This window comes from Micropterus salmoides, unplaced genomic scaffold (genome assembly GCF_014851395.1).
Source record: "Micropterus salmoides isolate LMB-PRFRI ecotype aquatic unplaced genomic scaffold, ASM1485139v1 Ms_hic_scaffold_18, whole genome shotgun sequence".
NCBI lineage: Eukaryota > Metazoa > Chordata > Actinopteri > Centrarchiformes > Centrarchidae > Micropterus > Micropterus salmoides.
The window spans coordinates 5,695,669-5,718,179 of record NW_024040928.1 but is presented as its reverse complement, the minus strand read 5'-3'; the positions used below and the strand labels follow the sequence as shown (position 1 = coordinate 5,718,179).

The following is a 22,511-nucleotide window of genomic DNA, read 5'->3' as shown; positions in this document are numbered from 1 at the left end:
TCAAAGAGTCTGAAGTAGTTGAAGATACTTTTGGAAAATGAAAAATAATGTATTGATCTAAAAGAACATTTATTGACTCCAAGTGTTGCAGAATACTTAGATCGACTTAATTCAAAAGGACTTCACATAGTGAAAAGTGTTGTGAATATTGTTGTATATGCTGATGACAGACTCCTGTCATGGACTTTCTCCTGTTTTCTTCCACAGAAGTCGTTATATATGACATTGCTCTAGTCCTTGAATGGCGTATCCCAGTCTCCAGTGTGCCATCAGATTTCATTGAACTATTCAGGAACACTGTGAGAAAGGTCTTGCTCCCCTACACCATCACTCAGTCTTTAAATGTAACAGGCTTAAATTTCACCACAGGTAAGAACTGTTTCTTATTTTTTTACTTGTATGATCTGTTTGGCTGATTGAATTATCTTTTATCCAATGGTGTATGATTTATAAGTATGACTTGAATTGTTTTGAATTGTCTTTAAAAGGGTGCTATCCAAACTCCACTGGAGGACTGCAGTGTCACTGTGAGGAGCAGTTTGCTTGGTCATGTGACCAGTGCAACATCTACGGTGCGTGCAGCAATGCCACCAGCCAAACCTGTGGGTGCATAAATGGACTTCCGTCTGATGGAGCGCTCTGTGAACCAATCACAAGTAAGCATTTCTGTTTAGTAGCAGTTCAAATAAAAGTTGTGCTAGAAAATTTACAAATGAATATCTACTGTATCTGGCTGACTGTCCTACATGTGTTGACATACGCATGTTCATGTTGATTAGAATAGAAGTCATTTTGTTTTCCTAAGCAGATAAACAAGTTGTATTCATTTCATCTCCAATGTTGCCCCACAGATATCACACCGTGTCCAACCCCACCTCCTGGTATGTGAACATTTTTGCTTTTTGTAATGGATACAGTTTCAAAGAGTCTGAAGTAGTTGAAGATACTTTTGGAAAATGAAAAATAATGTATTGATCTAAAAGAACATTTATTGACTCCAAGTGTTGCAGAATACTTAGATCGACTTAATTCAAAAGGACTTCACACATAGTGAAAAGTGTTGTGAATATTGTTGTATATGCTGATGACAGACTCCTGTCATGGACTTTCTCCTGTTTTCTTCCACAGAAGTCGTTATATATGACATTGCTCTAGTCCTTGAATGGCGTATCCCAGTCTCCAGTGTGCCATCAGATTTCATTGAACTATTCAGGAACACTGTGAGAAAGGTCTTGCTCCCCTACACCATCACTCAGTCTTTAAATGTAACAGGCTTAAATTTCACCACAGGTAAGAACTGTTTCTTATTTTTTTACTTGTATGATCTGTTTGGCTGATTGAATTATCTTTTATCCAATGGTGTATGATTTATAGTATGACTTGAATTGTTTTGAATTGTCTTTAAAAGGGTGCTATCCAAACTCCACTGGAGGACTGCAGTGTCACTGTGAGGAGCAGTTTGCTTGGTCATGTGACCAGTGCAACATCTACGGTGCGTGCAGCAATGCCACCAGCCAAACCTGTGGGTGCATAAATGGACTTCCGTCTGATGGAGCGCTCTGTGAACCAATCACAAGTAAGCATTTCTGTTTAGTAGCAGTTCAAATAAAAGTTGTGCTAGAAAATTTACAAATGAATATCTACTGTATCTGCTGACTTCCTACATGTGTTGACATACGCATGTTCATGTTGATTAGAATAGAAGTCATTTTGTTTTCCTAAGCAGATAAACAAGTTGTATTCATTTCATCTCCAATGTTGCCCCACAGATATCACACCGTGTCCAACCCCACCTCCTGGTATGTGAACATTTTTGCTTTTTGTTGAATGGATACAGTTTCAAAGAGTCTGAAGTAGTTGAAGATACTTTTGGAAAATGAAAAATAATGTATTGATCTAAAAGAACATTTATTGACTCCAAGTGTTGCAGAATACTTAGATCGACTTAATTCAAAAGGACTTCACATAGTGAAAAGTGTTGTGAATATTGTTGTATATGCTGATGACAGACTCCTGTCATGGACTTTCTCCTGTTTTCTTCCACAGAAGTCGTTATATATGACATTGCTCTAGTCCTTGAATGGCGTATCCCAGTCTCCAGTGTGCCATCAGATTTCATTGAACTATTCAGGAACACTGTGAGAAAGGTCTTGCTCCCCTACACCATCACTCAGTCTTTAAATGTAACAGGCTTAAATTTCACCACAGGTAAGAACTGTTTCTTATTTTTTTACTTGTATGATCTGTTTGGCTGATTGAATTATCTTTTATCCAATGGTGTATGATTTATAAGTATGACTTGAATTGTTTTGAATTGTCTTTAAAAGGGTGCTATCCAAACTCCACTGGAGGACTGCAGTGTCACTGTGAGGAGCAGTTTGCTTGGTCATGTGACCAGTGCAACATCTACGGTGCGTGCAGCAATGCCACCAGCCAAACCTGTGGGTGCATAAATGGACTTCCGTCTGATGGAGCGCTCTGTGAACCAATCACAAGTAAGCATTTCTGTTTAGTAGCAGTTCAAATAAAAGTTGTGCTAGAAAATTTACAAATGAATATCTACTGTATCTGGCTGACTGTCCTACATGTGTTGACATACGCATGTTCATGTTGATTAGAATAGAAGTCATTTTGTTTTCCTAAGCAGATAAACAAGTTGTATTCATTTCATCTCCAATGTTGCCCCACAGATATCACACCGTGTCCAACCCCACCTCCTGGTATGTGAACATTTTTGCTTTTTGTTGAATGGATACAGTTTCAAAGAGTCTGAAGTAGTTGAAGATACTTTTGGAAAATGAAAAATAATGTATTGATCTAAAAGAACATTTATTGACTCCAAGTGTTGCAGAATACTTAGATCGACTTAATTCAAAAGGACTTCACATAGTGAAAAGTGTTGTGAATATTGTTGTATATGCTGATGACAGACTCCTGTCATGGACTTTCTCCTGTTTTCTTCCACAGAAGTCGTTATATATGACATTGCTCTAGTCCTTGAATGGCGTATCCCAGTCTCCAGTGTGCCATCAGATTTCATTGAACTATTCAGGAACACTGTGAGAAAGGTCTTGCTCCCCTACACCATCACTCAGTCTTTAAATGTAACAGGCTTAAATTTCACCACAGGTAAGAACTGTTTCTTATTTTTTTACTTGTATGATCTGTTTGGCTGATTGAATTATCTTTTATCCAATGGTGTATGATTTATAAGTATGACTTGAATTGTTTTGAATTGTCTTTAAAAGGGTGCTATCCAAACTCCACTGGAGGACTGCAGTGTCACTGTGAGGAGCAGTTTGCTTGGTCATGTGACCAGTGCAACATCTACGGTGCGTGCAGCAATGCCACCAGCCAAACCTGTGGGTGCATAAATGGACTTCCGTCTGATGGAGCGCTCTGTGAACCAATCACAAGTAAGCATTTCTGTTTAGTAGCAGTTCAAATAAAAGTTGTGCTAGAAAATTTACAAATGAATATCTACTGTATCTGGCTGACTGTCCTACATGTGTTGACATACGCATGTTCATGTTGATTAGAATAGAAGTCATTTTGTTTTCCTAAGCAGATAAACAAGTTGTATTCATTTCATCTCCAATGTTGCCCCACAGATATCACACCGTGTCCAACCCCACCTCCTGGTATGTGAACATTTTTGCTTTTTGTTGAATGGATACAGTTTCAAAGAGTCTGAAGTAGTTGAAGATACTTTTGGAAAATGAAAAATAATGTATTGATCTAAAAGAACATTTATTGACTCCAAGTGTTGCAGAATACTTAGATCGACTTAATTCAAAAGGACTTCACATAGTGAAAAGTGTTGTGAATATTGTTGTATATGCTGATGACAGACTCCTGTCATGGACTTTCTCCTGTTTTCTTCCACAGAAGTCGTTATATATGACATTGCTCTAGTCCTTGAATGGCGTATCCCAGTCTCCAGTGTGCCATCAGATTTCATTGAACTATTCAGGAACACTGTGAGAAAGGTCTTGCTCCCCTACACCATCACTCAGTCTTTAAATGTAACAGGCTTAAATTTCACCACAGGTAAGAACTGTTTCTTATTTTTTTACTTGTATGATCTGTTTGGCTGATTGAATTATCTTTTATCCAATGGTGTATGATTTATATAGTATGACTTGAATTGTTTTGAATTGTCTTTAAAAGGGTGCTATCCAAACTCCACTGGAGGACTGCAGTGTCACTGTGAGGAGCAGTTTGCTTGGTCATGTGACCAGTGCAACATCTACGGTGCGTGCAGCAATGCCACCAGCCAAACCTGTGGGTGCATAAATGGACTTCCGTCTGATGGAGCGCTCTGTGAACCAATCACAAGTAAGCATTTCTGTTAGTAGCAGTTCAAATAAAAGTTGTGCTAGAAAATTTACAAATGAATATCTACTGTATCTGCTGACTGTCCTACATGTGTTGACATACGCATGTTCATGTTGATTAGAATAGAAGTCATTTTGTTTTCCTAAGCAGATAAACAAGTTGTATTCATTTCATCTCCAATGTTGCCCCACAGATATCACACCGTGTCCAACCCCACCTCCTGGTATGTGAACATTTTTGCTTTTTGTGAATGGATACAGTTTCAAAGAGTCTGAAGTAGTTGAAGATACTTGTTGGAAAATGAAAAATAATGTATTGATCTAAAAGAACATTTATTGACTCCAAGTGTTGCAGAATACTTAGATCGACTTAATTCAAAAGGACTTCACTGCACATAGTGAAAAGTGTTGTGAATATTGTTGTATATGCTGATGACAGACTCCTGTCATGGACTTTCTCCTGTTTTCTTCCACAGAAGTCGTTATATATGACATTGCTCTAGTCCTTGAATGGCGTATCCCAGTCTCCAGTGTGCCATCAGATTTCATTGAACTATTCAGGAACACTGTGAGAAAGGTCTTGCTCCCCTACACCATCACTCAGTCTTTAAATGTAACAGGCTTAAATTTCACCACAGGTAAGAACTGTTTCTTATTTTTTTACTTGTATGATCTGTTTGGCTGATTGAATTATCTTTTATCCAATGGTGTATGATTTATAGTATGACTTGAATTGTTTTGAATTGTCTTTAAAAGGGTGCTATCCAAACTCCACTGGAGGACTGCAGTGTCACTGTGAGGAGCAGTTTGCTTGGTCATGTGACCAGTGCAACATCTACGGTGCGTGCAGCAATGCCACCAGCCAAACCTGTGGGTGCATAAATGGACTTCCGTCTGATGGAGCGCTCTGTGAACCAATCACAAGTAAGCATTTCTGTTTAGTAGCAGTTCAAATAAAAGTTGTGCTAGAAAATTTACAAATGAATATCTACTGTATCTGGCTGACTGTCCTACATGTGTTGACATACGCATGTTCATGTTGATTAGAATAGAAGTCATTTTGTTTTCCTAAGCAGATAAACAAGTTGTATTCATTTCATCTCCAATGTTGCCCCACAGATATCACACCGTGTCCAACCCCACCTCCTGGTATGTGAACATTTTTGCTTTTTGTTGAATGGATACAGTTTCAAAGAGTCTGAAGTAGTTGAAGATACTTTTGGAAAATGAAAAATAATGTATTGATCTAAAAGAACATTTATTGACTCCAAGTGTTGCAGAATACTTAGATCGACTTAATTCAAAAGGACTTCACATAGTGAAAAGTGTTGTGAATATTGTTGTATATGCTGATGACAGACTCCTGTCATGGACTTTCTCCTGTTTTCTTCCACAGAAGTCGTTATATATGACATTGCTCTAGTCCTTGAATGGCGTATCCCAGTCTCCAGTGTGCCATCAGATTTCATTGAACTATTCAGGAACACTGTGAGAAAGGTCTTGCTCCCCTACACCATCACTCAGTCTTTAAATGTAACAGGCTTAAATTTCACCACAGGTAAGAACTGTTTCTTATTTTTTTACTTGTATGATCTGTTTGGCTGATTGAATTATCTTTTATCCAATGGTGTATGATTTATATAGTATGACTTGAATTGTTTTGAATTGTCTTTAAAAGGGTGCTATCCAAACTCCACTGGAGGACTGCAGTGTCACTGTGAGGAGCAGTTTGCTTGGTCATGTGACCAGTGCAACATCTACGGTGCGTGCAGCAATGCCACCAGCCAAACCTGTGGGTGCATAAATGGACTTCCGTCTGATGGAGCGCTCTGTGAACCAATCACAAGTAAGCATTTCTGTTTAGTAGCAGTTCAAATAAAAGTTGTGCTAGAAAATTTACAAATGAATATCTACTGTATCTGCTGACTGTCCTACATGTGTTGACATACGCATGTTCATGTTGATTAGAATAGAAGTCATTTTGTTTTCCTAAGCAGATAAACAAGTTGTATTCATTTCATCTCCAATGTTGCCCCACAGATATCACACCGTGTCCAACCCCACCTCCTGGTATGTGAACATTTTTGCTTTTTGTGAATGGATACAGTTTCAAAGAGTCTGAAGTAGTTGAAGATACTTTTGGAAAATGAAAAATAATGTATTGATCTAAAAGAACATTTATTGACTCCAAGTGTTGCAGAATACTTAGATCGACTTAATTCAAAAGGACTTCACTGCACATAGTGAAAAGTGTTGTGAATATTGTTGTATATGCTGATGACAGACTCCTGTCATGGACTTTCTCCTGTTTTCTTCCACAGAAGTCGTTATATATGACATTGCTCTAGTCCTTGAATGGCGTATCCCAGTCTCCAGTGTGCCATCAGATTTCATTGAACTATTCAGGAACACTGTGAGAAAGGTCTTGCTCCCCTACACCATCACTCAGTCTTTAAATGTAACAGGCTTAAATTTCACCACAGGTAAGAACTGTTTCTTATTTTTTTACTTGTATGATCTGTTTGGCTGATTGAATTATCTTTTATCCAATGGTGTATGATTTATATAGTATGACTTGAATTGTTTTGAATTGTCTTTAAAAGGGTGCTATCCAAACTCCACTGGAGGACTGCAGTGTCACTGTGAGGAGCAGTTTGCTTGGTCATGTGACCAGTGCAACATCTACGGTGCGTGCAGCAATGCCACCAGCCAAACCTGTGGGTGCATAAATGGACTTCCGTCTGATGGAGCGCTCTGTGAACCAATCACAAGTAAGCATTTCTGTTTAGTAGCAGTTCAAATAAAAGTTGTGCTAGAAAATTTACAAATGAATATCTACTGTATCTGCTGACTGTCCTACATGTGTTGACATACGCATGTTCATGTTGATTAGAATAGAAGTCATTTTGTTTTCCTAAGCAGATAAACAAGTTGTATTCATTTCATCTCCAATGTTGCCCCACAGATATCACACCGTGTCCAACCCCACCTCCTGGTATGTGAACATTTTTGCTTTTTGTTGAATGGATACAGTTTCAAAGAGTCTGAAGTAGTTGAAGATACTTTTGGAAAATGAAAAATAATGTATTGATCTAAAAGAACATTTATTGACTCCAAGTGTTGCAGAATACTTAGATCGACTTAATTCAAAAGGACTTCACATAGTGAAAAGTGTTGTGAATATTGTTGTATATGCTGATGACAGACTCCTGTCATGGACTTTCTCCTGTTTTCTTCCACAGAAGTCGTTATATATGACATTGCTCTAGTCCTTGAATGGCGTATCCCAGTCTCCAGTGTGCCATCAGATTTCATTGAACTATTCAGGAACACTGTGAGAAAGGTCTTGCTCCCCTACACCATCACTCAGTCTTTAAATGTAACAGGCTTAAATTTCACCACAGGTAAGAACTGTTTCTTATTTTTTACTTGTATGATCTGTTTGGCTGATTGAATTATCTTTTATCCAATGGTGTATGATTTATATAGTATGACTTGAATTGTTTTGAATTGTCTTTAAAAGGGTGCTATCCAAACTCCACTGGAGGACTGCAGTGTCACTGTGAGGAGCAGTTTGCTTGGTCATGTGACCAGTGCAACATCTACGGTGCGTGCAGCAATGCCACCAGCCAAACCTGTGGGTGCATAAATGGACTTCCGTCTGATGGAGCGCTCTGTGAACCAATCACAAGTAAGCATTTCTGTTTAGTAGCAGTTCAAATAAAAGTTGTGCTAGAAAATTTACAAATGAATATCTACTGTATCTGGCTGACTGTCCTACATGTGTTGACATACGCATGTTCATGTTGATTAGAATAGAAGTCATTTTGTTTTCCTAAGCAGATAAACAAGTTGTATTCATTTCATCTCCAATGTTGCCCCACAGATATCACACCGTGTCCAACCCCACCTCCTGGTATGTGAACATTTTTGCTTTTTGTTGAATGGAGACAGTTTCAAAGAGTCTGAAGTAGTTGAAGATACTTGTTGGAAAATGAAAAATAATGTATTGATCTAAAAGAACATTTATTGACTCCAAGTGTTGCAGAATACTTAGATCGACATAATTCAAAAGGACTTCACTGCACATAGTGAAAAGTGTTGTGAATATTGTTGTATATGCTGATGACAGACTCCTGTCATGGACTTTCACCTGTTTTCTTCCACAGAAGTCGTTATATATGACATTGCTCTAGTCCTTGAGTGGCGTATCCCAGTCTCCAGTGTGCCATCAGATTTCATTGAACTATTCAGGAACACTGTGAGAAAGGTCTTGCTCCCCTACACCATCACTCAGTCTTTAAATGTAACAGGCTTAAATTTCACCACAGGTAAGAACTGTTTCTTATTTTTTTACTTGTATGATCTGTTTGGCTGATTGAATTATCTTTTATCCAATGGTGTATGATTTATATAGTATGACTTGAATTGTTTTGAATTGTCTTTAAAAGGGTGCTATCCAAACTCCACTGGAGGACTGCAGTGTCACTGTGAGGAGCAGTTTGCTTGGTCATGTGACCAGTGCAACATCTACGGTGCGTGCAGCAATGCCACCAGCCAAACCTGTGGGTGCATAAATGGACTTCCGTCTGATGGAGCGCTCTGTGAACCAATCACAAGTAAGCATTTCTGTTTAGTAGCAGTTCAAATAAAAGTTGTGCTAGAAAATTTACAAATGAATATCTACTGTATCTGGCTGACTGTCCTACATGTGTTGACATACGCATGTTCATGTTGATTAGAATAGAAGTCATTTTGTTTTCCTAAGCAGATAAACAAGTTGTATTCATTTCATCTCCAATGTTGCCCCACAGATATCACACCGTGTCCAACCCCACCTCCTGGTATGTGAACATTTTTGCTTTTTGTAAAATGGATATAGTTTCAAAGAGTCTGAAGTAGTTGAAGATACTTTTTGGAAAATGAAAAATAATGTATTGATCTAAAAGAACATTTATTGACTCCAAGTGTTGCAGAATACTTAGATCGACATAATTCAAAAGGACTTCACTGCACATAGTGAAAAGTGTTGTGAATATTGTTGTATATGCTGATGACAGACTCCTGTCATGGACTTTCACCTGTTTTCTTCCACAGAAGTCGTTATATATGACATTGCTCTAGTCCTTGAGTGGCGTATCCCAGTCTCCAGTGTGCCATCAGATTTCATTGAACTATTCAGGAACACTGTGAGAAAGGTCTTGCTCCCCTATACCATCACTCAGTCTTTAAATGTAACAGGCTTAAATTTCACCACAGGTAAGAACAGTTTTTTGTTTTTTTACTTGTATGATCTGTTTGGCTGATTGAATTATCTTTTATCCAATGGTGTATGATTTATATAGTATGACTTGAATTGTTTTGAATTGTCTTTAAAAGGGTGCTATCCAAACTCCACTGGAGGACTGCAGTGTCACTGTGAGGAGCAGTTTGCTTGGTCATGTGACCAGTGCAACATCTACGGTGCGTGCAGCAATGCCACCAGCCAAACCTGTGGGTGCATAAATGGACTTCCCTCTGATGGAGCGCTCTGTGAACCAATCACAAGTAAGCATTTCTGTTTAGTAGCAGTTCAAATAAAAGTTGTGCTAGAAAATTTACAAATGAATATCTACTGTATCTGGCTGACTGTCCTACATGTGTTGACATACGCATGTTCATGTTGATTAGAATAGAAGTCATTTTGTTTTCCTAAGCAGATAAACAAGTTGTATTCATTTCATCTCCAATGTTGCCCCACAGATATCACACCGTGTCCAACCCCACCTCCTGGTATGTGAACATTTTTGCTTTTTGTTGAATGGATACAGTTTCAAAGAGTCTGAAGTAGTTGAAGATACTTGTTGGAAAATGAAAAATAATGTATTGATCTAAAAGAACATTTATTGACTCCAAGTGTTGCAGAATACTTAGATCGACTTAATTCAAAAGGACTTCACATAGTGAAAAGTGTTGTGAATATTGTTGTATATGCTGATGACAGACTCCTGTCATGGACTTTCTCCTGTTTTCTTCCACAGAAGTCGTTATATATGACATTGCTCTAGTCCTTGAGTGGCGTATCCCAGTCTCCAGTGTGCCATCAGATTTCATTGAACTATTCAGGAACACTGTGAGAAAGGTCTTGCTCCCCTACACCATCACTCAGTCTTTAAATGTAACAGGCTTAAATTTCACCACAGGTAAGAACTGTTTCTTATTTTTTTACTTGTATGATCTGTTTGGCTGATTGAATTATCTTTTATCCAATGGTGTATGATTTATATAGTATGACTTGAATTGTTTTGAATTGTCTTTAAAAGGGTGCTATCCAAACTCCACTGGAGGACTGCAGTGTCACTGTGAGGAGCAGTTTGCTTGGTCATGTGACCAGTGCAACATCTACGGTGCGTGCAGCAATGCCACCAGCCAAACCTGTGGGTGCATAAATGGACTTCCGTCTGATGGAGCGCTCTGTGAACCAATCACAAGTAAGCATTTCTGTTCAGTAGCAGTTCAAATAAAAGTTGTGCTAGAAAATTTACAAATGAATATCTACTGTATCTGCCTGACTTTCCTACATGTGTTGACATACGCATGTTCATGTTGATTAGAATAGAAGTCATTTTGTTTTCCTAAGCAGATAAACAAGTTGTATTCATTTCATCTCCAATGTTGCCCCACAGATATCACACCGTGTCCAACCCCACCTCCTGGTATGTGAACATTTTTGCTTTTTGTAAAATGGATATAGTTTCAAAGAGTCTGAAGTAGTTGAAGATACTTTTTGGAAAATGAAAAATAATGTATTGATCTAAAAGAACATTTATTGACTCCAAGTGTTGCAGAATACTTAGATCGACATAATTCAAAAGGACTTCACTGCACATAGTGAAAAGTGTTGTGAATATTGTTGTATATGCTGATGACAGACTCCTGTCATGGACTTTCTCCTGTTTTCTTCCACAGAAGTCGTTATATATGACATTGCTCTAGTCCTTGAGTGGCGTATCCCAGTCTCCAGTGTGCCATCAGATTTCATTGAACTATTCAGGAACACTGTGAGAAAGGTCTTGCTCCCCTACACCATCACTCAGTCTTTAAATGTAACAGGCTTAAATTTCACCACAGGTAAGAACAGTTTTTTATTTTTTTACTTGTATGATCTGTTTGGCTGATTGAATTATCTTTTATCCAATGGTGTATGATTTATATAGTATGACTTGAATTGTTTTGAATTGTCTTTAAAAGGGTGCTATCCAAACTCCACTGGAGGACTGCAGTGTCACTGTGAGGAGCAGTTTGCTTGGTCATGTGACCAGTGCAACATCTACGGTGCGTGCAGCAATGCCACCAGCCAAACCTGTGGGTGCATAAATGGACTTCCCTCTGATGGAGCGCTCTGTGAACCAATCACAAGTAAGCATTTCTGTTTAATAGTAGTTCAAATAAAAGTTGTGCTAGAAAATTTACAAATGAATATCTACTGTATCTGCCTGACTTTCCTACATGTGTTGACATAAGCATGTTCATGTTGATTAGAATAGAAGTCATTTTGTTTTCCTAAGCAGATAAACAAGTTGTATTCATTTCATCTCCAATGTTGCCCCACAGATATCACACCATGTCCAACCCCACCTCCTGGTATGTAAACATTTTTGCTTTGTTTTCAATGGATACAGTTAAACAATGTTTGTAGTATTATGTATTGATACCAAGTGTTGCAGAATACTTAGATCGACATAATTTAGGATGACATCAATACATATAGTGAAAGGTGTTGTGAATATTTTTGTGTATGATGGTGACAGACTTTCTTTAAATTCTTCTTCTACAGCAACAACACCAATGACAACAGCACCAAACACAACAACACCAGTGATGACCACAACAATACCAGTGTCGACAGCAACAAACACAACAACACCATTGACGACAACAACAATAAACACAACAACACCAGTTACGACAGCAATAACAAACACAATAACACCAGTAACAACAGCAACAACAAACACAACAATGCCAGTTACGACAGCAGCAATAAACACAACAACACCAGTGATGACCACAACAATACCAGTGTCGACAGCAACAAACACAACAACACAAGTGACGACAGCAATAACAAACACAATAACACCAGTAACGACAGCAACAACAAACACAACAACACCAGTGACGACAGCAATAACAAACACAACAACACCAGTGACGACAGCAACAATAAACACAACAACACCAGTGACGACAGCAACAATAAACACAACAACACCAGTGACGACAGCAACAACAAACACAACAACACCAGTGTCGACAGCAACAATAAACACAACAACACCAGTGACGACAGCAACAACAAACACAACAGCACCAATGACGACACCAACAACAAACACAACAGCACTAGTTTCGACAGAAACAACAAAAACAACAACCACCACACTGGTGTTAACAGCAACGACAAACACAACAATAGACACAACAACACCAGTGTCAACAGCAACAAACACTACAACACCAGTGACGACAGCAACAACAAACACAACAGCACCAATGACGACACCAACAACAAACACAACAGCACTAGTTTCGACAGAAACAACAAAAACAACAACAACCACCACACTGGTGTTGACAGCAACGACAAACACAACAATAGACACAACAACACCAGTGTCAACAGCAACAAACACTACAACACCAGTTTCGACAGCAATAACAAACAATACAATAAACACAACAACAAACACTACAACACCAGTGTTGACAACAACAACAAACACAACAACAGCAGTGCCGACAGCAACAACAAACACAACAACAGCAGTGCCGACAGCAACAACAAACACAACAACAGCAGTGCTGACAGCAACAATAACCACAACAACAATCACAACACCAGTGTCAACAGCAACAACAAACACAATCACAACACCAGTGTCGACAGAAACAACATACACAACAACACAAACGATGACGACTACATCACCCAGCACAACGACAACAACACCAATGACAACAACTACAACGCCCAAGACAACAACAACAACACAGGGTATTGCACATAGAATATATAAATGAAATTATTTGTATCTCATGAAAGTGCTTCTTTGTGATGACAATTGTTTCTGTTTTAGTGAGGAACTTAAATTTCACCATGGACCTAGTTTATGATTCTACATACAATGACCAAAGAAGTGAAGTTTACAGAAACACTAATATCTCAGTAAGTTTTGATGTGTTAATCAATTTTGTCCCAGTGTTCCTGTAATGAATTTATGTGATGTTTGATCTTGATGTAATTGTAGAACTGATAACAAGCAGGCTATGTCATTGTTTTTTAACAGATTCAAGAACAATGTAATAAGCACATCTCAACTCTAGTATCAGTCAACATCATTGGTTTCAAGTAAGTCAAAAATTGTCCTGATTTTACAGATGATGTACTTTTCTACTAATGTTCTTTTCACGTACGTAACATACTATATTATCATAGTGTTAGGGTAATTTTGGTGATGAAATGGAATGTTTACATAAAGGAGTGATAGTGAAGATGTTTTTCAGTAGGCTATTTTAAGGGTGTAGTCGCTACATTGAAAATAAGAATTCTTTACATTTTTTGTTGGCCAGTCTACCACTTTGTTCCAGGCTAAATTATGTTAACCACTGTTGGATGGATTGTCAGAAAAGTTTGTACAGATATTCGGGGGTTCACAGGCTAAATCACACGCTGTGTCCAAAACTACACTTTTAGCAGAATGTTTACAGTAAATTTTATGTTTACGTTTATGTGTGTAGTGTTTTGAAAAAAGTGTGGTTGCATTCTGAGTATAAAGCAGGAAATGTGCTTGTACTTTAGCAGACTTTGTTCAGGCGGTTGAAACAAGACTTAAAGGGTGGTGTTATTGTGTGTCGAGTACCAGCGTTACATTTTTTCTCAATCGCTTTGGCTCAATCGTCGAATGGCTATTACAGTTTTTTACAACCGCTAACATCATTTTGTCCAATCTATAGTCACATTTTAAAAACTCTCAACACAATTAGTCCAACATCGGCCTGTTAATACCATACCATCACAGTTTTTCTCAATTGCTTAAACATTTTTCTTGAAATTATGCCTCTTTTTCTCAAAACTTTAAACACACATCCACAACTTCTCACCCAATTCCCCAAATTTACTATTTTCAGGTCAAAATGAAGCTCTCCACTTAAAATAAATAATAAACTTAAGATACTTTATCGAAACTCTTAACACAGCAACACACCTGCCCACCACAATTAGCTAAATAGTACATGCAAAAAAACATTCTCTACATACACAAACTATCAAAACAGCAAACCTGACTTAAAATCAAATCATTCTGTTAAAACCCTAGCACGTTTTCTTTGCAAGAGGCCCAGATCAATCAATCAGAGCACAACGACTTTCTAAATACAAACAGTTGATGGCATTACTGAAACTGCATTACTTTTCTTGTTTCAGATCTACCTGCATACAATAAACAATGTGAAATCCATTGTTTTTTTGTAATTCAGTTTCCTTTTGCTGTAAACCACCCTGCATTTCTGGCTTAAAGGGGTGTGCATTTTTAGCAACAAACTATGTAAAAGTGTTATCTTTACTTTATAGAATGTAGTGTAGGAAAAAGATGTAAGTGACAGAATTATGGAAGCAAAAGCTTTATTAGCAAAATGAAATCACAGCCAGGGTTCAACAGGTGTTAAAATACTGTACTATACTATACTGTACCATCTGACTGTGTGAGGAGCAAGCCCATTGATGTCTGCAGGCAGAGAAGGCCTAGAGCTTTCCCGTCTGACTGGTCCACCAATGGGCAGAAGTTCACCCCTTGAGACACAGCCCCTCCTCATTTGCATAATGAGGCAGAAATGCATACAGAAATGTAAAAAGGACAGGCAGAAATAAATACCATGGGCGAAAATAAATAAGGTAAAAAAATACAAAGGAAGAATAAAACAGACAAAAATATTAAAACACACACATAAATAAATAGTAAGTAAGTAATTAATAAATAAAGTTGAAGATTATAACGGAGAATAAATAAATAAGGTAATTATTACAAAGGTGAATAAATAAAGGCACTAATTAAAATATATACATTTATGTCTCCTTTCTATAATTTAATTACTACCTACATTTATTTATTTACTTTATTTTTTGTGTATTTAATTGGATGCTTATTTATTTATTTATTTCTGTATTTATTTCTGAATGTGTCAGGATCGGTCCTCCATATGTCTGAGGGCAAAGTTTAGTTTTTCAGCAAGATTGAATGGTTTTGAGTGGAGAGCTTCATTTTGAACTGAAAGAAGTTTGAGGAATTGGGTGAGAAGTTGTGGATTTATTTTTAGAGTTTTGAGAAAAAGAGGCATAATTTCAGGAAATGTGTTTAAGCAATCGAGAAAACTGTATTTTGGGATGGATTGACACAAAACGTACAGACATTCGTGGTTCCAGCATGATGTATCTTAAAGACTTTGGCGACCTTCTAACTTTTCCTTTTAAGGTTGACATTTGTGATTTTGAATAAAAATGTCTCAAAAGCTTTTGGATTGCCACAGAATTTGGTAGAGACATTTATCCCCCCTTAACCTTTATTCTAGCACCATCTTCCCATTAAAATTTCACTTTTCTCATACTTTGGTTAAATTCCAAATACCTACCTGCCATTCCCATCAGCCTCAACTGGACTTTGTGTTTAGTGCTAATTAGAAAATGTTAAGATGCTTAATAAGATACATTCTGTTATGAAATAGCACTGCTCAGCATCAGAACTGTTAGTTTTGTCATTGTGAGCATCTTGGCATCATGGATGTGGTTAGCATGCAAGGTAGAATTTAACTCAAAGAGCTATCTGAAACTGGTCTTAGCTGAGGTGGCTTTATAAGCAGCTAAGTTAAATATGCCCACACTCAAATATGGCACCATATAAAAATGTTTCAAGTCTCTCTTTGGCCCAGTATTGTTCACTTACTCCAAGTCTGTAGGCTGCTGGAAGTTTTTGGTACCTGACTGGAATACTAAAGTAACTAGCTGAAAGAACAAAGGAGAATGTTAAGGTATTTACAAGTTGTCTGAAAATCCAAAATGTGTGTATAGCCCCTAACATGCGCACCAAAAAGAGCATCAGCAAAAGTTATCTGGTGACTGAACTGAAGTGCTAATAATAATAACAATTATTTTTATTGTTATTGTTATTATTTTAATGTATGTATATATATATGTTATAGCACTTTTCAAAAACATATTACATGGTGCTTTACAAAGACATACAGAGAACAAAAGAAATTACCAGATAAAGAATTAATACATTTTGAATTGAAACCTGTCACGATGGCTGTAGGGTGAGGTAGGGCAGGTTGGTATCTGAAATAAAAGCGAAAAAAGAAAAAAAGAGAGAGATTTAAGATTTGATGAGATTGGTGATAGATAGTTAATGGTTAACATCAAGTTTATAGAGCAGATATAATATGAACTACATTATAAATTCTTGTGATTGTATTTTCATTGGGATTCAATTCTGTATTACAGGAGTGGAAGCACCATCGTTGACTATACTGTAAGAGCAAACTCTATAAATGATATGGAAATTGCTGCAGTAACATCAGGGGTATTTACACAGCTGGGAAAAATATACCCTGTGATATTTGACAGTGAGTTTAACACATTTTAAAAACATTTTATGAGAAACAATATATTATGTCATATTTTAAATTCACATAAGCATTGTTTGTCATGTCAGGAATATCAAATTATTTTGTACAGATGATTGTATGATAATTGTCTGACCTTTGTGTCTGTTCTTTTAAAGGCTCAGCTCCCTTAACGTTTAATCCACCTTCAGTAATTTTTGGGGAAAGTGTGACTGTGACATGTGGCCCTCCACCAAAGGATCTCAATTTCAATACCATCTCGACTGCAGAGTGGACACTTAATGGCACTAAAATACTCGAAGATAATGAACATCACTTTGGAACTGCAAATGGAGCAGCAACATTAACTGTGGAACATTTTTTTATCACTGATGTTGGTAAGTATGGCGCAGTCAAGAAATTATTTTTATTTCTGTCCCAGGAGACATTAAAAATCATACACATTTACAATGCAAGTGCTGCCTAGGACGTTTCTCCTTGTGCTCTGACCTGTGCGAATGCAGAACTGTGATTGGCTTGAGGGCAGTATTTGTTTTACAGTGCAAAACACCTACGCTGTCTTCATTGCTTAGCCTGTCCCACCAATGCCAAAAAATTATCGGGTCATGGTAATGTTTGACCAAAAATGTTACAAAAGTTAATGGTAAAGAATTATACAGGTTGAAATGTATCACAAAAGAAGCAGATAAATTATTTTCTTAATGACTGAAGTCTGAATATACAGCCTGTGGAATTTCCATTCTGTAGAATGGGGAAAAGCGCCAGTATTCACTAAATAGTTGTTACGTTATCATCTATTCAAATTCACTCCCTCTTGTGTTTTTTAAAGCCTAAAGGTCGATGAGACAAAGAAAAAAGCTCTCCACTTTAATTAACCAATGTCATTTCAGTTCCATGCATACTATTCAAGTCTTTTTAATTCTCCTATTTTAACGCTTACAGCACAAAACATTTGGAAGTTGTAGATAATGTTGTTACTACTGTCGTACTATATCAAAACCTGAAAGCTGATTTAGGTTGATGCCCCCCTTATAGCCTGAGGGTGCTGTCAGCCCACACATTTTTGTATTTGTTTGGCAACACTGGCCTCACAGTGATTTGATGTTAATTGATGATCACCTTTAATTTCAGGAAGGTATCAATGTATGCTGAAAGACAGTGGGAGCCGTGGAATATTCAGACAGATATCCAACGGAACATACACTTTCCAAAACAAACCCTTGATCCAAGTGAAACCGATGAAACAACTGGTCCAATGTGGTGCCGTAACGTCAGTGACACTGCAGTGCTCTGTCAACAGCCCCTATAATGTTGTGTTTAATAAAGAAAATTCTCCTACAGGTAAACCTGAAACAAAAATGCACCAAAAGGAGAATCAACTACTGGAACATTTTTTTTACATATTGCATATACTACATTATTTGAGATCATGGTTATACATATATAGTATTTTATAGTGAATGTTGAAACTGTTTGTCCAAGATGACAGTTTTTTTGTATGTTTAGGCCCAGCCATCACCTATCCGTTTCCTATACCCAGTACCTGTGAAAACCAGATCGTCACTTGTCAAGTGATAAACCATATGGAATTTAACATGAATATTAAACTGGTGTTAACCAACGACAGTAAGTATTGATCCAGACATTTTGTTAAATTCAGGTCAGTTTTATTTCCCAGTAATTACTTTTTCTTTCTTTCTTTCTAGAACTTATATGTGTCAATGATCCTGTGTATGGTAGTGGAACTCTTAATTACGTGGCTGAAGCTCCCTGCGAACCAAACTATGTGGGAGCAAAGACAGCTGTTTGTGGGAGCGATGGTCAGTGGGGAAATAAACAAGACAACTGCGTCCTTCAAATTGTCCAGCAGCTGTTCCAGCAGTCTCAGGTAACCTAGTTCAGGATTTTTTGATTTACTGATTTAGGGCACACTGGCCTCTGTCTATAGAATCTACACCCCACTTCAGTGTTTCCCATTCAATGCCACATACTATAGGCTATACTATTCAATACGAGTAAAATATTAATACATTGTGGAGCCGCTCACAGCGCATAGATTCGCTCACCACCTCCATTTGCTTGCTCCATCTCTCTCACAAACTCATTGAAACGGAGCCGGGTTACACACAGTAGCTCCGCTTTAATCTTGAGAAGCTGCAGAGCTGCAGTCTCTATTCATTCAACGTACACTGTACATTTCCAGCTAAACTGAGGCTTTTTTGAAGACCCTTTTCTCTCTCTCTCTCTCTCTCTCTCTCTCTCTCTCTCTCTCTCTCTCTGCCTGCCATTCACCGGTCTTGTGCAGAGTTTTTGCCGTGCTGCCGATAACTGCATGCATGGGTCTATTTCAAGTAGCCGGCTATTTAAAAACGATAAAATATTCTGTGTGTGTTTCATCAACGGTGATAAATTATGTACGAAAGTCCCGCGAGGTGCGGACAACTCTGCACAACACCAGTGAAGCTAGGGCTCCGTCTCTTCAGCAAGTGTTCCTCTTCTGCCACCACACACATACACGCTACGCCTACACATGCACACCAACGAACCCAGGGTTAGGGTTACAGTTTGGGATTTATTTACGCACTTTAAAAACATTTATTGAAAGTTTTATTCATTTTACATGTTTATTTACAGCAAACATTGAAATGTATATTGTTATAGGTTGTATATTTACTTATTGGGAGAAAACTGGTAGTTCTATCTAAAATTAGACGTTGAGCCCATATCATACCAAAATGGCATGATCCTTGTTTTGCTGCCAAGCTTCGACTGTGAGATTGACAGTTGAATCAGGCTCCGTCTATCGAAGCATCAAATCGACAATTCAGGGTCAGCCCTAGTATACAGTTGGCATTTAACGTATTCTGGGGGGGGGGCAGGAAAAATTTCACAATAGAGAAAATAATCTTAACTCAATGTCCACCATAAAAGTAGACAATAACTGTTGATTATACATAATGAAACACCATTAATGGTGTTTGTGAATCTTTGTTTAGGGTGATCATGTTCAAAGGACGCTAGGTTGGGTTAGGGTACTGTTTAGCAGAGGCTACAGACAAACAAAGGAGAAATTAGTATTAGATGGAAAACAATAATTTGGACTGACTTGGGGAATCTCTAATATTAATATTTGGGGTGATGTATATTTATGTTTTGGGATTCTTTTTACTTTAAAGATACCTTAACATCTCTCCTGTTCCATTTAATCTACTGCTTTGGTCATTAGTGAAGCTCACTTCAAATCCAGTATATATAAATATAAATATATTTAGCCTCAGTTCAATATTGTGTCACACTGCACCAGCACTGCACTACTGCCACACTGCAAAAACTCAGTTGGTCATACCCATATGCGCCAGATGAAATTTGCGGATCAAAGGCTGAATCAAATTTTACCACAATTGCTTAATTTTTCTAGCAACAAAAACCCATACCATAATTTTAAAGATGCTGTAAGTAAATACAAATCATACATATAGTAACTTTATTTGATTTGTGAAATAGTGTGTAATCCTACTTTTTTTTCTCATACATCTCACAGAACTTGAATAGCAATTCATTGCCAGGATTCTTGGAAAAACTCAGCTCTGCCACTGTCAGCTTTACTGAGCAAGTGGTTAACTCTCCTGGAACCATTACCGCCATTGTTCAAATACTCAACAATGTAGCCAATGTGTCATTATCACCAAATATCTCAATAACTGAAACTTCAATGAAGGTATGTGAATTAGTCTGCTGAGGTTTGTACATGTCCTACACAATATGCACATTTCAATACAATATTACATCTCTAATATCTTCTTTCCTTTGAATTTAGAACATCCTATTAACTGCAGGTGTCCTCACCATAAATGGCTCAAAGACATCATGGGGCTATCTGAATGGCAATGACACCAGCAACATTACAGCAACACAAAGAAAAAGTGTCAGCTCAGCATTTTTGCAGTCCCTTGAGAATATAACAAGTCGCCTTACCAATGACTCTTTCAATATTGACACACCTTCAATTCTCTTGAACAAAACTACATTTACAAACACTTTCATGGCTGACTTTGATTCCTCTGTGGAGATAGACATACCAACGTCTGATGGAAGAAGTAAGTTTATCACTGTGGTAACATTTGCCTCAATGGATAACGTGCTCCCTGCAAGAGACAAAGGAAATTCATCCATCTACGTCATCAACGGGAGAGTCATACTTGTTCAGTCCAGTGGTACCGTCGATAATGTTTCGTTCACATTTGATATTATAAACAATACTCTGGGGAACGCTCAGTGTGTTTTCTGGAACTTCAGCCTCTTCAGTGGTCTCGGGGGATGGGACAATGGGGGCTGCGTGTTGGTATCCAACAACACCAACGTCACCTGCAACTGCAACCACCTGACCTCGTTCTCTATCCTTATGTCACCCTACACCATATTTGACATTGTGTTGGATTACATTACCTACATTGGAGTTGGCATATCTATGGCTTCCTTGGTCATATGCCTCATTATTGAAGCTATCATCTGGAGAAAAATAAGAAGGAACACCACATCTTACTTGCGTCATGTTTCCATTGTTAACATCGCTGTGTCTCTCCTGATTGCTGACATCTGGTTCATTATTGGGGCCGCCATCTCAGATGCAAAGAAAGTAAACCAACCAGCATGCACTGCGGCTACATTTTTTATCCATTTTTTCTACCTTGCCCTGTTCTTCTGGATGTTAGCCTCAGCTCTGCTGTTGTTCTACCGCACAGTCAGTGTCTTCGACGGGGGTTTATCTAAAAACTCTATGTTGGCTATTGGATTCTCTCTAGGCTACGGGGGCCCTCTCATCATCGCTGTCATAACTATAGCTGTAACTGCACCCCAAAAAGCGTACATCCGAGACGCTGGGGTCTGCTGGCTCAACTGGGATAAGTCCCAAGCTCTACTGGCATTTGTGATCCCTGCACTGACAATAGTGGTGATAAACCTGTTAATCCTGCTTGTTGTGATTTACAAAATGTTGAGAAGAAGGGTAGGAGACTCTGCACAAGCAGCTGAAAGACATGTTATGGTCATTATTGCAAGGAGTTTGGCTGTCCTCACACCATTTTTTGGATTAACTTGGGGTCTGGGAGCCGGAACCCTCGCCCACCCAAACAATAGAGGAATCAATATTTCATTTGCATTCTTCAATTCACTGCAGGTACAAATACAATAGTTAATAATACTGATCTATATATTATTGTATCCTTTGGTACCTAATTTTTCCTACAGATTCTGAATAATGAGTTTGTTTTCTTGGCTGATGCTGCTCTGTCTTTCTTTTAAGGGTTTCTTCATCTTGGTGTTTGGAACGCTGTTGGACAAAAAGGTGTGTGTCTCAATATTATTATTTTTAACTGCTTACTTAATTAAATGGAAACTCTAACGAGTTCAGTTCTTTAATATCGCATTGCTTATGTGTGATATATGAATTGAATTGACAATCTCAAGCAAATATTCTGTAAATTTAGTTAGCTGGTGTTGGAAAAGCACTGCATTTTA

At 37.9% G+C, this 22,511-nt stretch overlaps 1 protein-coding gene across 1 annotated transcript in view; it reads left to right on the top strand.

Annotated features, from left to right (window-relative positions):
• The window catches only part of LOC119909328, a 51,606-nt gene extending 29,211 nt beyond the window's left edge, over positions 1 to 22,395 (top strand). Inside the window, exons 61-110 of the mRNA XM_038727511.1 lie at positions 208 to 369; positions 489 to 656; positions 852 to 881; positions 1,129 to 1,290; positions 1,409 to 1,576; positions 1,770 to 1,799; positions 2,047 to 2,208; positions 2,328 to 2,495; positions 2,691 to 2,720; positions 2,968 to 3,129; positions 3,249 to 3,416; positions 3,612 to 3,641; positions 3,889 to 4,050; positions 4,171 to 4,338; positions 4,532 to 4,561; positions 4,814 to 4,975; positions 5,094 to 5,261; positions 5,457 to 5,486; positions 5,734 to 5,895; positions 6,016 to 6,183; positions 6,378 to 6,407; positions 6,659 to 6,820; positions 6,941 to 7,108; positions 7,303 to 7,332; positions 7,580 to 7,741; positions 7,861 to 8,028; positions 8,224 to 8,253; positions 8,507 to 8,668; positions 8,789 to 8,956; positions 9,152 to 9,181; positions 9,435 to 9,596; positions 9,717 to 9,884; positions 10,080 to 10,109; positions 10,358 to 10,519; positions 10,640 to 10,807; positions 11,003 to 11,032; positions 11,286 to 11,447; positions 11,568 to 11,735; positions 11,931 to 11,960; positions 13,321 to 13,374; positions 13,457 to 13,545; positions 13,667 to 13,728; positions 16,873 to 16,994; positions 17,153 to 17,371; positions 18,126 to 18,335; positions 18,501 to 18,620; positions 18,701 to 18,882; positions 20,536 to 20,712; positions 20,812 to 22,170; positions 22,297 to 22,395. Coding sequence (XP_038583439.1) covers positions 208 to 369; positions 489 to 656; positions 852 to 881; positions 1,129 to 1,290; positions 1,409 to 1,576; positions 1,770 to 1,799; positions 2,047 to 2,208; positions 2,328 to 2,495; positions 2,691 to 2,720; positions 2,968 to 3,129; positions 3,249 to 3,416; positions 3,612 to 3,641; positions 3,889 to 4,050; positions 4,171 to 4,338; positions 4,532 to 4,561; positions 4,814 to 4,975; positions 5,094 to 5,261; positions 5,457 to 5,486; positions 5,734 to 5,895; positions 6,016 to 6,183; positions 6,378 to 6,407; positions 6,659 to 6,820; positions 6,941 to 7,108; positions 7,303 to 7,332; positions 7,580 to 7,741; positions 7,861 to 8,028; positions 8,224 to 8,253; positions 8,507 to 8,668; positions 8,789 to 8,956; positions 9,152 to 9,181; positions 9,435 to 9,596; positions 9,717 to 9,884; positions 10,080 to 10,109; positions 10,358 to 10,519; positions 10,640 to 10,807; positions 11,003 to 11,032; positions 11,286 to 11,447; positions 11,568 to 11,735; positions 11,931 to 11,960; positions 13,321 to 13,374; positions 13,457 to 13,545; positions 13,667 to 13,728; positions 16,873 to 16,994; positions 17,153 to 17,371; positions 18,126 to 18,335; positions 18,501 to 18,620; positions 18,701 to 18,882; positions 20,536 to 20,712; positions 20,812 to 22,170; positions 22,297 to 22,395 — 7,373 coding nt within the window. The remainder of the gene's footprint in view (positions 1 to 207; positions 370 to 488; positions 657 to 851; positions 882 to 1,128; positions 1,291 to 1,408; positions 1,577 to 1,769; positions 1,800 to 2,046; positions 2,209 to 2,327; positions 2,496 to 2,690; positions 2,721 to 2,967; positions 3,130 to 3,248; positions 3,417 to 3,611; positions 3,642 to 3,888; positions 4,051 to 4,170; positions 4,339 to 4,531; positions 4,562 to 4,813; positions 4,976 to 5,093; positions 5,262 to 5,456; positions 5,487 to 5,733; positions 5,896 to 6,015; positions 6,184 to 6,377; positions 6,408 to 6,658; positions 6,821 to 6,940; positions 7,109 to 7,302; positions 7,333 to 7,579; positions 7,742 to 7,860; positions 8,029 to 8,223; positions 8,254 to 8,506; positions 8,669 to 8,788; positions 8,957 to 9,151; positions 9,182 to 9,434; positions 9,597 to 9,716; positions 9,885 to 10,079; positions 10,110 to 10,357; positions 10,520 to 10,639; positions 10,808 to 11,002; positions 11,033 to 11,285; positions 11,448 to 11,567; positions 11,736 to 11,930; positions 11,961 to 13,320; positions 13,375 to 13,456; positions 13,546 to 13,666; positions 13,729 to 16,872; positions 16,995 to 17,152; positions 17,372 to 18,125; positions 18,336 to 18,500; positions 18,621 to 18,700; positions 18,883 to 20,535; positions 20,713 to 20,811; positions 22,171 to 22,296) is intronic.
• Positions 22,396 to 22,511: the final 116 nt, after the last annotated feature.